The following is a 16,606-nucleotide window of genomic DNA, read 5'->3' on the forward strand; positions in this document are numbered from 1 at the left end:
CAAACAATCGTCATCATCGATTTGAAACTCCGAATCCTTGTTCGAACACACTCACCCGTTTGCGACCAACTCGTCGTCGACTTTACGAGCTTCTCGAATTTGATGTGTCAATAATGGTTTGGCTTTCAATTCAGCCACTAACACACTTTATCGGATCGAGCAGACAAGTGCACATTTATCGCTCGTAAAGTGAATAATGATTTACGACTCAAGGCATCTGCAACCACATTCGCCTTTCGGGTGATAGTCAATGACCACTCATAATCCTTTAACAGCTCGAGCCAACGTCTTTGTCGCAGATTTAAGTCTCTTTGGGTCATCAAATATTTGAGACTTTTGTGATCCGAGTACACATGGCACCTTTCACCAAATAAGTAATGTCGCCAAATCTTTAAAGCGAATACGATGGCGGCCAATTCGAGATCATGGGTCGGATAATTTTTCTCATGTGGCTTTAATTGCCTCGACGCATAGGCCACAACTCGACCTTCTTGCATCAATACACAACCTAACCCAAGTAGGGAGGCGTCGCTATAGATGACAAACTCTTTGCTTGGACTCGGGTTGCACTAGAATTGGGGCTTCATCAAATAAGTTTTCATTGATCGAAACTTTTTGACATTTCTCCGCCATTCGAACTTAACATCCTTTTGGAGTAGCCGTCATCGGCGTGGCTATCATTGAAAAACCTTTACAAATCGTCGGTAATAACCTAAGCAAGCCCCAAAAAGCTCGAACCTCGAGAATATTTCTGAGGCTTCCAATTAAGTATGGCTGAAATTTTATTCGGTCAACTCGAATACCCGATCAGATACCACATGACCCAAGAAGCTAACCTCTCTTAACCGAACTCACACTTGCTGAACTTAGCATATAATTGCTTATCCCGTAAAATTTGCAGCACTAACCGCAGGTGTTCAAGATGTTCGGTCTCATTTCTTGAATAGACCAAGATGTCATCAATGAACACGACTACGAATCGATCCAAATATGGTGCGAAGATCCGATTCATTAAATCCATAAATACCGAGGGCATTAGTGAGCCCAAACGGCATCACTAGGAACTCATAGTGACCATATCTCATTCGAAGGCGGTCTTGGGTGCGTCCGAATCTCGGATTCGCAATTGATAATAGCCCGATCTCAAATCTATTTTCGAGAACACCGAGGCTCCCTTGGTTGATCGAACAAGTCATCGATACGTGGCAGCGGATATTTGTTCTTTATCGTCGCTTTATTAAGTCGACGATAGTCGATCTGCAACCGCATGGTTCCATCCTTCTTTTCACGAACAATCTTGGCGCACCCAAAGGCGAACAACTCGGGCGAGCAAAACCTCTATCCACCAATTCTTGCAACCGAGCTTTCAACTCCTTTAATTCGTTGGTGCCATACGATACGGAGCTATCGAAATTGGAGTGGTACCGGTACCAATTCGATGCCAAATTCTATTTCCGAACAGTGGTAAACCCGGCAATTCTTGGGGAAAACATCTGGTATTCACAAACCACCGACACGATTCGGGTTTCTTTTACGATTCCTTGTCATCGAAACACGTATGCAAGGTACGCCGCACCCTTTTCTTACATATTTTGGGCCAACATCGCGATATTACGGTGGCAACCCTTTTAAGTCCGTAGACTCAACTCGAATTATTTCATTATTCGCGCACCTCAAATCGATAGTCTTGCTCTTGCAATTTACAACCGCATCGTGCATGGTCAACTAATCCAAACCAAGAATAACGTCGAACTCATCGAGCGGCAAAAGCATCAAGTCCGCGGAAAACAAGAACCTCGGAACACTAGGGGACTTTTCTTGCACACTTTGTTGACAAGCACGTAATGACCCAAGGGTTTGACACCGAATTACAAACTCGATGAGACTCAATAGGCAAAGTCTTACTGGATGCTAAGGTTTCACATATATATGAATGAGTAGAACCAGGGTCAATCAAAGCAATCACATTTGTATTGAAAAGAGTGAAAGTACCGGTAATGACATCTGGAGAGGCAGCATCCTCACGTGCGCGTATGGCATAAGTCCTTGCAGGAGCACGAGCCTCAGATCTGATGGTAGCATCTCTAGATCCTCTTTGACCGCCACTGACATTGCCCATATTTCTAGGTGGCCTACCTCGGCGATGGTAGCACCGGGTTTCCACTCGACTTACATTCTTCATGCATCCTCGGGCAATCCTTCATAAAGTGGTCGGCCGACCCACACTTATAGCAGGAGCGATCACGAAACCAACAGCTCCCCGAATGCCATTTGCCACAATGTGGACACTCCGCCCTCTCTCGGCGATCATTTCCACCACTGGCGATCGAAGTGACTCGTGTGGTCACGGGGTCGATCGCGTCCTCGTCTAGAAAAGCCCAAACGCTCTAGACCGGCTCGCATCATCTCGAAATCTCTTTGATGCTTGTTGAAGAGACTTTCCGAGGACCTCTTCGAATTCTCCGGTTCCCACATCACTTTTTTGTTTCTCCTTTCTAAGCTCTTCGTCTTTACAAGCTCGCTCAACAAGTACTACGAACTCTCGTATCTCGAGAATGCCAACGAACATCCTTATATCATCATTCAGCCCATCCTCGAGCGTTTACATAATGGCTTGGACGAAATGCATTCTCGCGTGTCTGGCTAAGCCTCACAAATTTTCGTTCGTGATCGATGGCGACATAGAACCTTGCTTAAGGTCAAGGAATTCCTTCGCTTTTGGTCGATGAATCTCGATGATATACTTTTTTGGAACTCGGTTTGAAAGAATTCCCAAGTCACTTGCTCTCTAGGTACCACGAGTCGAGTACTCCACCAATAGTAGGCGGACTCACGTAGCAAGGAGATGGTACACTTTAAGCACTCATCGGTGTATGCAGGATAGCTCATCGAGCACCGGATAGTGTTATCCAACCAAAATTCAGCTCGCTTCGGCATCATCATCATCCGTAGCCTTAAATTCAGTAGCCCCATGTTTTCGAATCCTATCGATTGGGGCTTACTTGACCTTATTTGGTCGATCCACCGGAGGTATTGTAGGTGCGGGGTTGCATTTGTCGGGAATGGAGGTTGTGGAACAGTAGTGTTAGTTCGAATGTATTGATTAAACCATTCGTTCATCACACTATAAAAGGCTTGCCTAGCCTCGTCATTCGGATTCTTGGCCATAGGTTGAGAGTCCTCGGTCTTGTCCCTTGCGCGGGAGCAGCGCCACACTCTCCACATCATCAGCTATCGCTCGGTTGGGATCGGGATCCATTGCTATAAACAAACACAAAGTCAAATTGTCGAAATCACCACACTATCGATTCATCATTTAATGGCATGTATAGCTAGACCCCAAACACATCATGGTAGTCCTAGAATCGACTAAACCGTGGCTCGAGATACCAATAAAATTGTAACACCCGAACCGAGACCATCGCCGGTTATCGGACACGAGGTTAACAAGCCAAGTTCACATGTTTTGCCACCAATTTGACATTTCCAATCGAGTGGAAAAGCTGCGTCACCGTCGCCTTAAAATCATATCTCGAGTTTCAAAACTCGGAAACTGGTTTTGTAAATTTTCCTGAATTTAGACTCATATATCCATCCATGGATTTATTTCTAGAATTTTAGTTGGGCCAATTGGTATAGTTTATTAGTTAAAGTCGCCCATGTTACAGGGATCGACTGCTCTGACCTTCGCGCGCTATAACTTGAATATCTCTCTGTACAGGGCTTTAATACTGGTGTCGTTTGTTTCTAATGAAACTAGACTCAAAATGGAATCTGTACATATAAGGCATGACTCCTAATTCTTTCTGGATAATTTATAGTAAATTTTTAAAGTTGTGACAGGGGACCCGAAACCGTTCTGCCCTGTCTCACAATAGCTTTCATATCTCTTAACACAGAACTCCTATGACCATTTCGTTTCTTCCATATGAAAATAGACTCATCAAGGTTCATTTACATTCACATTTTGGTGATTTTTCACATTCACGTCCTTTGCAGTGGCAACTTACATTTTAAGGTAGGTCTTACCTATTTTGTAGTCTCCATGAACCAACTAGTCTTGCCATACATAGGTTCATATATGATCATTTTAACCATACCAATGGCTGATCATGTGACCAACACTCCCATTTCCAATCCATAATCACATCATGACACCATATATATACATACAAACCACAAATAGTCTAAGTTCATGCTTCCTTTTACGAGCCATTTTCGCATGGCCGTATACATATACATCACCACATTTTTAAACCAACAAGGGTAGTCCTATACATGCCATTTCAAAGTTCAACCAAAATTTATACCAAAATAGAGGCGTTGATAGTGTGGATGACTTGACTTTATTGATCCCGAATCCGATTGCTATCGGCGAAATCTATAAAGCAGAGAGCCAAAGCAGCGGGGTAAGCATTTTATGCTTAGTAAGTCTCAAGGAATATAATCAGCTTTAATTAAAGCAATACATTCACATAACCAAATGCATCATTCCATTAATACACATTCACATAGTCATTCTTACTTCACACTTCATCATTATATACTTTCACAAAGTATCGATCAATTCAATAGCTGAAATTAGTTAGGCGATTGGCGAATGTTGCTCAAACATGTCGACTTTCCAATGCACATATAAGCGTACCTTATTCTTTGGGCTTTTCGAGCGTACTAATTGAATTCATTACAGCAACCAACACTCACCTCCAGCCCAAGATTCTTGAATATAACCGGATATAACCACGTGCACAAATGCCTTGGTCTTAGCCGGATAGAATGACTTCATACGAATACCTTGGTCTTAGCCGGATGTAGCCACTAGCACAATTGCCTTGGTCTTAACCCGGATATAATTTCCACATTAACGTCTTGGGCTTAGCCGGATATCATTCAATTTCTCATGCGCACATACATCAATAATCATTGGACATACATATTTCATTTTCGTTACTAAGGCTCAAACACAATTATGATCACTAGCATAATCGCCTTGGGACTTAGCCCGGTATCATTCAAATACTCATACACACATAATCAATAATCAATACACATCCATACATCATTTCACATAATTGAAGTAGGGTCACTTCTTGAGGACTTACCTCGGATGTTGTCGAGCGGCTTTTACGGCTATTCGATCACTTTCTCCTTCCCTTGTCCAATTGTGGCCCTCTAAGCTCTTGAGCTAATTCAAACAAATTCAATTTATTAAAACCTCATTGTGCTAGCTTATGGCGAATATGACAAGGAGTTTAAATGGTCATATGGCCACCCTTTAGCTTGAATACACAATGGTCATGCACATTTTATACTACATCAAGCAATTCAATACAATTTATTCGAGCATCAAGGAAAAGCTAAGGCCTTCAATAGGCTACCCAAGGCCGAATATTCATGTACATGTTGAGGCCAATTATGCACTTAATACCTCACAAAAACAGCATGCATTTTACTAGTTAATGCTTTGCATATTGTAGCTCAAAACTTATAATATAGCATCAAGCACTCATATGTGTGCTAGGTAGAATGTGCTTGCAATTTCACAATTATTCTTCAACATCTTCTTCTTTAAACAAACATATTCATCACTTCCTTCATAACCAAAACATCATGTGCAAACATATATATACATATATGAGCATGGCGAATTTCAAGGTGTCCATAGCCATCCAAAACACAAATTTTAACTAACATGCAAGAAGCATGAATCATGCTCATGAATGCATCATGGCGAATATGAAAATCATGCCCTTTTAACTTCAATCATGGTTGAACAAAAGAAAACTCAAAATCTTACTCAAGAGTAGACAATCCATCATTGCATGCATCATCATCAAGCTTCACACTTAGCATGCAATGGCTTTATCACCATAACAACTTTGGCCAAATACCATTTCAATGGCATAACAAAGATTTGAGCCATGGCTAACATGCACATCAAGTTAGCAACCAAAACATGCATGAAACTCCCAACACAACCTCATACATACCTTAATCTTGATGCAATTTAGCCAAATCTCCTTCTAGATCTCTTCTAAACCAAGCATGAAGCAAAAATCCTCCCCCTTTTTCCTTAGTATTTTCGGCCAAGAAGTGAAAATAGATGAACAAATTTTTTTCTTTTCTTTCTTTAGGATATTCGGCCAAGGGCTATGGAGAAAGATGAACACTTTTTTTTTTTGTTTTTTTCCATACTCTTATTTTATTATTTCTAACATCCACCACTAGCAAAACATGTTTAAGACATGTTTTCTTTTATATATTCATCACCATGGCGGCCACTTCCCTCTCTTTGGGTAAATTGACATGCAAAACCATTCTTTTGCATGCATGTACTATTAGACCTTTGAAGATTGGCCTATCACCTTTCAATAATGTTTCATATAAGTCCATCTAAATAAATTCACATGGAAATGATCAAATTAATGCATGCAACTTTCACACATGCATTTGCTAACATCATAAACATAAAATATAACTTCTAATTACTTATAAGACTCGGTTTAACGATCCCGACACCACTTCCCGACTAGGGTCAAATTAGGGACGTCACATCCTAAGGCAATACAAGGCAGAACAGTTTATACCGACAACACAAGGGCTAGCTCAGAGTGACTTCTCATATAAAGGTGATCATTATAAGAAGAAGATGCGAGAAATCTCTGAAGCTTGGAAGAAGGTTTGCTGTATGAAGATTCTGACTAAAGGACCGACGACAACTTTTGAATACAAAGGGTGGTTTAGTAACAGGGTCAATGATAACATCCCTAGACCACGTTTGGAGGCTGCTCAATCAATGGAGGAGAAGTTACGAGTGATTCCATCAGAGTTAGAGGTCACAAAGCAAGAGTTCAAGAGGAAGAGTTTGGAGCTTGAAAGAAAGATAGAGAGGCTTGAAGAGGAAAAGATGTACCTAATTTTAGACATTGACGTTTAGAAAATCGAGGTCGAAAAAGTAAGGAAAGAAAAGAGGAAGATTGAGGAAGACCGAGATGACTTGAAGACGCAGTATAAGAAGACACAACTATCATTGAAGAGAGCTGAATTGAGGAAGTCTTCAGAGCAGTGGCAACAAGAGGTCTAAGAAGAAAAAACCAAAGCCGAGTATTAGGAGAAAAAGTTCCAAGAGATGCAGTCGCGTAATCAGGCCCTAGAGAAGGAAAATCAAGGATTAAAAACTAAGATGGCTAAGCTTGGACGATCTCTTCATCATCACCGAAGTCGTAACTCTGCGGTCGAGTTAAAGGCAAGCTTGGATAAGATCAAGGAAATGAAGCACAATATTGGAGGGTTAGAAGCAGCACTATAGGGCTGTGAGCTACGGATTGAACAGCTCGAGGCAAGAGAAGAATAGTGGAAGGGAGAACTTCACCATCTTCAAGATTAAGTTGGAGATAGGGATTATCTCATGGGAGAAGCTATAGTCCAGATTCGAGAGGTTGCTGATCATTTACAAGACCTAGCAGCACAAGCTAATGTATTGAGTACAAAATATGAGTTAGTGTCAGATAGAGGTCTAGAGTTAGCTTTATTGTTGGATGGGGTTAAAACCTTGGGCTTGAGGACAAAGGCGTATTTGTAATATATTTTGTGTAAAGATTTTTGTTTCTTAAATAACATTTTCTAAAAAGAAACTGAATCAGAATCGATATCTTTTAGCATTCATGCATTTGCATCTCATCACATCATATGCATTCAAGTTTATAGAAAGACCCTAATTAGTTAAAATTATTAGGGAGAAAGAGAGAGTAAGAGCAAGAAAATCTAGAAGCAACACATCCTTACGGTACACGCGCTAAGTCAAAGAATATGGATCAAAGACTTGAGCAGATTCAGAAAGAAATGCAAGAACAGTTACAGGAGCAATTGGAAAAAATCCAACAAGAGATGAAGGATCAAATGTTGGAGGCTCAAAGGAATATGATGACTAAGATGGCTCAGCTGCTAAGGGGAAGAACAGATAAAGGAAAAGCCCCTATTACTACCATTGAAGAGGATAACGAGGGTCATCCTCCTGGTTTCACTCCACCTCACGTACAAACCCAACCTGAGGTATATCCCCGAGGGCCGTATGTCACAATAAGGCCTCAACAGGGTCAAGTCGATGTTGGAATACCCATAAACTTTCAAACTAGTTTAGGATTCAAACCTGGAGACAATCCTGCCAATTTGGTTATCCCTGATCTAGATGTAGCTGAGAGGGAAGAAATGAGACTCGAATCATCAAGGCAATTAGAGGAACGTTGCAGATGATTAGCGGAGAAATTTAGGGCACTAGAAAACACTGATAATCTTCAGGGAATGGATGCTAAGGACTTGAGTTTAGTCCCAGATTTGGTGCTTCCCCATAAGTTCAAAATGCCAGAATTCGAGAAGTACAATGGGACTACTTGCCCGGAAGCCCATATTACCATGTTTTGCAGACGGATGACTGGTTATGTAAATAAAGATCAATTATTGATCCATTATTTTCAGGATAGTTTGGTTGAGGCAACGGCTAGGTGGTATAATCAACTAAGTCGGGCAAGGATCGGTTCTTGGAGAGACTTAGCGCAAGATTTTATGTAGCAATATAATCATGTGACTGACATGATTCCTGATAGAATTACCTTGCAAAACATGGAAAAGAAGCCTAATGAAAGTTTTAGGCAATATGCCCAGAGGTGGAGAGAGGTTGCCATGCAGGTTCAACCACCGCTCTTGGAGAAAGAGACTACTATGCTGTTCATCAACACTTTAAAGGCCCTATTCATTACCCACATGATTGGAAGTACCACCAAGAGTTTTGCCGATATAGTTATGGCGGGAGAAATGATTGAGAACGCCATAAGAGGTGGCAAGATAGAGGGGGAAGCTACTAAAAGATTGGCCTCAAGAAGGAAGGATAATGAGGTGAATAATACGAGTAGTTATAATTCAAAAGCGGTTACGGTTAGTCAGCCCAGAGTAAATATGGTTGGACAACAATGTTCTCAAAAGCAGGGATCTGGTTCGAGACAGAATTCTGAAAAGATCTCATTTATGCCTATCCCAGTATCATATTGGGAGCTTTATCAAAGTTTATTCAATGCACATGCAATAGCCCCTTTTCATTTGAAACCGTTACAACCCCCCATATCCCAAATGGTATGATGCAAACGCCAAATGTGAGTACCATGCGGGGATATCTGGGCATTCAATTGAAAATTACACTGGTTTTAAGAATGCAGTGGAAAGACTAATCAAGATGGGGGTCGTAAAATTTAACAACACCCCTAGTACAGAGAACCCGTTGCCAAATCATGGTGATCAAGGCGTAAATGCAGTTAGGGATACGGGTATGAGAAGGATTAAAGAGGGCGTGTCCGAGGTGAGAACGTCGATGAAAATGATTTGGGAAGAAATGGTGAAAAGAGAGATGATAATCTCTAAAGAGAGGAGTAAAGGAGGAAGGGACTACTGTGAGTTCCATGCTGAAGAGGGGCACGAGATCCAGAAATACAATGAGTTTAAGGCCTTGGTACAAAGCCTTATGGACAACAAAGAGCTAGAATGTTATGAAGTTGGCTCAAATGAGGGACATATATGCACATTAGAAGGTGCACTGAAGAATCAAAACCGGCCGAGGATTATTATTTCCTTACCAGGAAGTAATGAAGTTGAAACACCAACGGTACCGAAAGTCATCATTCATAAACTTGTTTCCTTTCTTTATAAGGATAACAAGAGGGTACCCTGGAATTATAACTGCCATGTGTCAATGCCGGAGAAGGAGGATATAGCTAGTGCTTCTAAGAAAGCTCAAGGTGAGGGTTCTTACACATGTAGTGGGAAGCGCTATGATGCAGAAGGCGTCAAAGTTGAGCCTGCAAAAGAAAAAGCTTTAGACAAAGGAAAAGGGACCGAGACACTGGTTAATGAGCCAGTGAAGGAAGAAGAAGCCAGAGAATTTTTAAAATTCTTAAAACACAGTGAGTACAGCGTGGTTGAACAATTGCGCAAACAACCAGCTTGTATATCAGTGTTGGCTTTGCTTCTAAGTTCAGAGGCACATCGGGAAGCATTAATGAATGTGATCAATGAGACTTATGTTACTAATGATATATCCGTCAACAAGTTGGATCGATTGGTTAGTAACATAAGTACTGACAATTTCATTTATTTCAACAATGATAAAATCCCACCGGTATGCATGGGATCAGCTAAGGCTTTGCATATTACCACTCGCTGCAAAAGATATACATTGCCGAGTGTGCTTATTGATAATGGGTCAGCCTTAAATGTCATGCCGTTGTCCACACTAAACAGATTACCCATTGTCAGTTCTCACATGAAAGCATGCCATAATGTAGTGCGAGCATTTGATGGCACGGAGAGAAAGGTCATGGGAAGAATTGATATTCCTTTAATGATTGGGCCAAACACGTATGAGGTGGACTTTTTAGTGATGGACATCAAGCCCTCTTACAATTGCCTGTTGGGGAGGCCTTGGATACATTCGGCAGGAGTGGTGCCCTCATCTCTGCACCAAAAATTAAAGTTAGTAGCTGATGGACGGTTGGTCACACTATAAATGCGGAGGAGGACATTATAGCGTCAGTTACCAGTAGTGCACCCTATGTAGAAGCAAACGAGGAGGCAATTGAATGCTCTTTCTGTTCATTAGAATTCATCAACGCAATATTCATTTCAGAGGGGAATGAGGTGCCGATACCCAAGATATCCAGAACTACAAGGATGGGTTTGCAAATGACAATGGGAAGAGGAGCCTTGCTAGGAAAAGGATTGGGAAGATATCTTCAAAGAGGGATTCAAATTCCAGAGTTAAAGGAGAAGAGAGACCATTTTGGTTTGGGTTTCAGGCCAGATCAAAAGCAAAGGAGGAGGGAATTGGAGAAGCGTTAAGAAAGGAGAAGGGCACGTTTAAGCGGAAAAGAAGTAGAGTGGGAATCAATAACATTCCCCCATATATCCTAAACCTTTGTATCAGGAGGGATAATTCACCCTAAAGGAGGGTTGCTTAAAAAAAGAGGTTGTTACATCAATGCTGTGTATAATGAAGAGTCTGAAAGAGGAAACCTTGAGGGCATTCGCCCTTATGAATCGGGAAGCTCTTTGATAATTGGGTTGCAGAGGAACTTCCTGTAGTTTTTAAAGATTCTTCAGAGTAATTTCTAGAACGCTCTTATTGCTCTAAAGCCTAGGAGTAGTAAGATTTCATTTGTAAAATAGGCTCATGTTCAGATATTTACATTTCAATAAAACGTAACTTTTGTTATCAATTCAAGTAAATATTCTATACCATTCAATATTCTTTTAACCTTTACATTCTTTCATTTCATTCATAACATAAAAAAAACGTTCCGAAAATTCATTCTTTGTACATTCTTTCGTACCCCGAAGGTCTCTAGATATCAATGACATGAGCATTGATATTACAAATCCTAGAGTCTCTTTTGAGCAAGACATGTGTTTGGAAGAATTTTAGGATTTTGAAGATGACAAGGATTATGATATTCTCCAGATCTATTGAGAATGGTGAAACAAAAGGAGAAACAAACCCTACCCCATGAGAAAGATGCAATAGAGAATGTAGCCTTGGGGGAAGGGAAGGAGGTGAAAATTGGCACACATATTGCTAAGGAAACGAGACAAGACCTTGTTGAGCTACTACGGGAATTCAAAAATATCTTTGCATGGTCATATGAGGATATGCCGGGTTTGAATACTGATATCGTAGTACATCGCCTCCCTATTAGACAAGATTGCAAGCCAGTCTAACAAAAATTGCGAAAGATGAGGCCTGATATTGTGCTGAAAATAAAAGATGAAGTCAAAAAGTAGTTTGATGCTAGATTCCTACAAGAGGTTAAGTATTCGGAATGGGTGGCCAACATTGTGCCTGTCCTTAAGAAGGATGGGAAGGTACGAATGTGTGTTGACTACAGAAATCTGAATAAAGCTAGCCCAAAGGACAACTTTCCCTTACCGCACATCGACACTTTAGTGGACAATACAGTAGGATATTCGTTGTTCTCCTTTATGGATGGTTTCTCAGGGTACAATCAGATAAAGATGCATCCTGAGGACATGGATAAAACCACCTTTATAACATTATGGGGCACCTTTTGTTACAAGGTAATGCCCTTCGGATTAAAGAATGCAGGGACAACATATCAAAGGGTTATGGTAACCTTATTTCACGATATGATGCATAAGGAGATTGAAGTGTATGTTGATGACATGATTGCTAAATCTCGAACAGAAAGGGAGAATATTGAAGTTTTGAGGAAGTTATTCCTGAGATTAAGGAAATTTCAGTTGAAGCTTAATCTGGCAAAGTGCATCCTCGGAGCTAGGTTGGGGAAGTTATTGGGCTTTGTGGTCAGCGAAAAAGGAATAGAATTTGACTCAGACAAAGTTAGAGCCATACGAGAATTGCCTTCACCATGTACTCAGAAGGAAGTTCAGGGTTTTCTTAAAAGATTGAATTATATTGCTTATTTATTTTGCAATTAACCGAGAAATGTGATCCTATATTTCGCCTCATTAGAAAACACAACCAAGGTACTTGGGATGAGGAATGCCAGAATGTTTTTGATAAGGTTAAGCAATACTTGTTAAATGCTCCAGTGTTATCTCTGCCTAGTCCAGATAGACCATTAATTCTGTACTTATCAGTGTTTAGTAATTCTATGGGATATGTGCTTGGCCAACATGATGAGTCGGGAAGAAAAGAGAAGGCGATATACTACCTCAGCAAGAAATTCACAGAGTGTGAGATGAAATATTCACCAATTGAAAAATTGTGTTGTACTTTAATCTGGACGACTCGAAGGTTGAGGCAATATATGTTATATCATATGACTTGGCTAATTTCAAAACTTGATCCATTAAAGTACATGATAGAGTCAACAACACTAAATGGAAGAATGGCAAGGTGGCAAATATTGCTTTCAGAATTTGACATAGTCTATGTGAGTCAAAAGGCTATAAAAGGAAGCGTGATAGCAGAATTTCTGGCGCGCAGAGTTCTAGAAGATTATGAGCCATTAAGCTTTGATTTACCTAATGAAGAGTTGATGTATGTGGCAACTATTAAAGAACGTCCATGGAAGATGAACTTTGACAGCGCATGCGGTAGGAAATGGAATTGGGGCAGTCTTGGTATCCCCAAATGGTGACCATTATCCATTCACATGTTGGATTTTAACTGTACGAACAATATGGCTGAGTATGAAGCATGCATCATGGGGATTCAAGCGGCCAGAGAGCGAAAAATTAGAACTCTGGAAGTATATGGAGATTCTGCGTTGGTAATATACCAGCTTAGGGGTGAATGGGAGACAAGGGACCCCAAATTGATTAATTATCGAAAAGTAGTTTTGGAGTTACTTGAAGAGTTTGATAACATCACTTTCAGTTATCTCCCACGGGACGAAAATCAAATGGCGGACACTTTGGTGACATTGGCTTCCATGATTAAAGCAAATAAACAAGAGGATATGAAACCAATTCAGATGAGCATTTCTGAGGTTCCAGCTCATTGCTGTAGCATCGAAGAAGAGGAAAAGGATGACCATCCTTGGTATCAAGATATATTATGGTATGTGAGAAATCGTGAATATCCTGAGAGGGCAACCGAAAGTGATAAAAGAACTTTAAGGAGGTTAGCCTGCGAATATGCGCTAGATGGGGATTTCCTTTATAAAAGAAGGAAAGATCAGGTACTTTTGAGATGCGTTGATGTTGTAGAAGCTAAACAAATCTTGGAAGAAGTACATGAAGGAGTTTGTGGTACACATGCTAATGGCTTTACGATGGCAAGACAAATCATGAGGTTTGGATACTATTGGTCTACTATGGAAGGAGATTGTATCAGTTATGATAAGAAATGTCATAAATGCCAGATATATGGAGACAAGATCCATGTACCACCTTCACCCTTACATGTTATGACTTCTCCATGGCCCTTTTCCATGTGGGGCATGGATGTCATTGGGCCAATATCGCCAAAAGCTTCGAATGGGCATCGTTTCATTTTTGTGGTCATCGACTACTTCACGAAATGGGTAGAGTAAGCTTCTTATGCTAGTGTTACCAAGTCAGCAGTATGGCGATTCTTGAAAAAGGAGATCATTTGTTGGTATGGAATGCCTGAGAGGATCATATCAGACAATGCATTGAACTTAAACAACAGCACGATTGCAGAAGTTTGTAGCTAATTCAAGATTAAACATCATAATTCATCCCCATATCGCCCAAAGATGAATGGGACAGTGGAAGCTGCTAACAAAAACATTAAGAAGATAGTGAGAAAAATGACTGAAACCTACAAAGATTGGCATGAGAAATTACCATTTGCACTCTTAGCCTACCGAACGTCCATCAGAACCTCTACTGGGGCAACTCCTTTCTCGTTGGTTTATGGGATGGAAGCAGTGTTACTTATTGAAGTTGAAATACCTTCTCTTCGAATTTTTTCGAAGATAAAGCTAGATGAAGCAGAATGGATTCAATCGTGGTATGACCAATTGAACTTGATCGAAGAAAAGAGGCTAAAAGCTATTCGTCATGGTCAGATGTATCAGAAGCGGATGATGCGAGCCTATGACAAGAAAGTTCGTCCAAGAGAATTTCACGAAGGGGACCTAGTGCTGAAAAAGATCCTTCCCATACAGAAAGACTTTAGAGGAAAATGGATACCGAATTGGGAAGGGTCATATGCTGTAAAGAAGGCTTTCTCTGGAGGTGCTCTGATTTTAACAGAAATAGATGGGAAAAGTTTACCCAATCTAGTGAATTCAGACTCAGTCAAGAAGTACTTTGTCTAAAGATAAGGGAAAACAAAGTGAAAACCCATAAAGGGCGCTTTGAGATTTTTAAAAAAAAAATGGAAAGGCCAGGGTGAAAACCCGCAAAGAGCACCTTGAGACCAAAAGGGTTTTGAGTTGAAAACCCGAAAGGGCTGCTCAAATATTCGAGAAACGTGCGGTGACTTTACTATACCGGATTTGACAAGAAATGGAGTGTGTTACGTACCGGGGCATCAAAAAAGTACTTTGGATCTTCTAAACACATGTTAAAATCAAAATAGTCTTTATGGTATTTGGGTACAGAAGCTCAAGCTGTGATATGTTGGACATCGAATTTTTGTTCTGATTACTATCTTTAGATTCTTTTTCTTCTGAAAGATATGTTTTCAGATTAATTTCTTGTTGTACTCTGATGATTTATCTAACTATTCTCAAGATTAAATCATTTGTCTTCCATTACTCATAAAGAGTGTTGTATTGAAATAATAATTGACGAACTAAATATTTTTACAAATGAAGTTTTGCATATTACTCTGGAAATCTCTAGAGAATACAAGAAACTAAAACAGAACAATTGTTTAAAGAATTCCCATGAGTAAATGTCGGAGCTACTCGAGGAGATTTCTTTTTCAGTCCAAAGGATGATTGGACAATTCAAACGATTCAATTATGGGAGAGGATCGCCTTCAGCAGGTTGTAACGTTAAAAGAATGGTATAATAGGACCAATTTGATTTAAAACGCATGAGCGGAGTATGATTGATACTTGGAGTAAAATAAAAGTGAAACTTTGATGGATAAACGAGTAAAGACGTCCGAAATAGGAATCATTTTCATAACATTTTGCATAATTAGGAGCATTTGATTCATTTCGAGCATGGCATCTTAATCATCAGGCATGAGTACATATGCATTCTACAGGTTATGTCCTTTAAGGAACAATGTAGATCACCAATAGCTGATTTGGCATCTCTATATTGTCAGAGAGCAAATTGAAGATGGCAGATTTGGCGTCTCTGTATTGATAGAGAGCAGATCGAAGATGACAGATTTGGCATCTGTGTATTGTCAGAGAGTAGATCGAAGATAACAGATTTGGTGTCTCTGTGTTGACAGAGAGCAGATCAAAGATAGCAGATTTGGCGTCTCTGTATTGACAGAGAACAGATCAAAGATAGCAGATTTGGCGTCTCTGTATTGACGGAGAGTAGATTGAAGATAGCAGATTTGGCGTCTCTGTATTGTCGGAGAGCAGATCGAAGATAACAGATTTGGCGTCTCTGTATTGTCAGAGAGCAGATCAAAGATAGCAGATTTGGCGTCTCTGTATTAACGGAGAGCATATCGAAGATAACAGATTTGGCGTCTCTGTATTGACGGAGAGCATATCGAAGATAGTAGATTTGGCGTCTCTGTATTGACAGAGAGCAGATCGAATATAGCAGATTTGGCGTCTTAGTATTGATAAAGAGCAGATTGAAATAACAGATTTTGCGTCTCTGTGTTAGATGGGGAGCAGATCGAAGATAGCAGATTTGACATTTGTATGTTTACATCAAAGCAGATTGAAGATGACAGATTTGGCCTCTCTGTATTAAGCAAGGAGTAGATCAAAGATTTCAACATGGCGTTCCTGAGTTTGCAGGGAGCAAGTTGAAGATAGCAGATTTAACATTCCTGAGTTACAGTGAAGCAGTTGGAAGTCATCAGAATACCTTTGAGAAGATAAGGATCAAGATTTTGAGACTTGGCCAGGCCAGGCAAATTTGGTCATTTTACAATCTTTGCTCTATTCCTGTTACACAGTAATAA

The 16,606-nt window shown here is 40.3% G+C and overlaps 1 protein-coding gene across 1 annotated transcript; it reads left to right on the forward strand.

Annotated features, from left to right (window-relative positions):
* The first annotated feature begins 9,226 nt into the window (after positions 1 to 9,226).
* Positions 9,227 to 10,552, forward strand: LOC108451492 (uncharacterized). The gene has a single exon (XM_053027553.1). The coding sequence runs from the start codon at positions 9,227 to 9,229 to the stop codon at positions 10,550 to 10,552; it is 1,326 nt and encodes a 441-aa protein (XP_052883513.1).
* Positions 10,553 to 16,606: the final 6,054 nt, after the last annotated feature.

Source organism: Gossypium arboreum, chromosome 5, assembly GCF_025698485.1.
Source record: "Gossypium arboreum isolate Shixiya-1 chromosome 5, ASM2569848v2, whole genome shotgun sequence".
NCBI classification, from domain to species: domain Eukaryota; kingdom Viridiplantae; phylum Streptophyta; class Magnoliopsida; order Malvales; family Malvaceae; genus Gossypium; species Gossypium arboreum.

Coding starts and splice junctions, on each gene's coding strand:
- LOC108451492 (XM_053027553.1), top strand. CDS start 9,227: ATGGGGGTCGTAAAATTTAACAACACCCCTAGTACAGAGAACCCGTTG.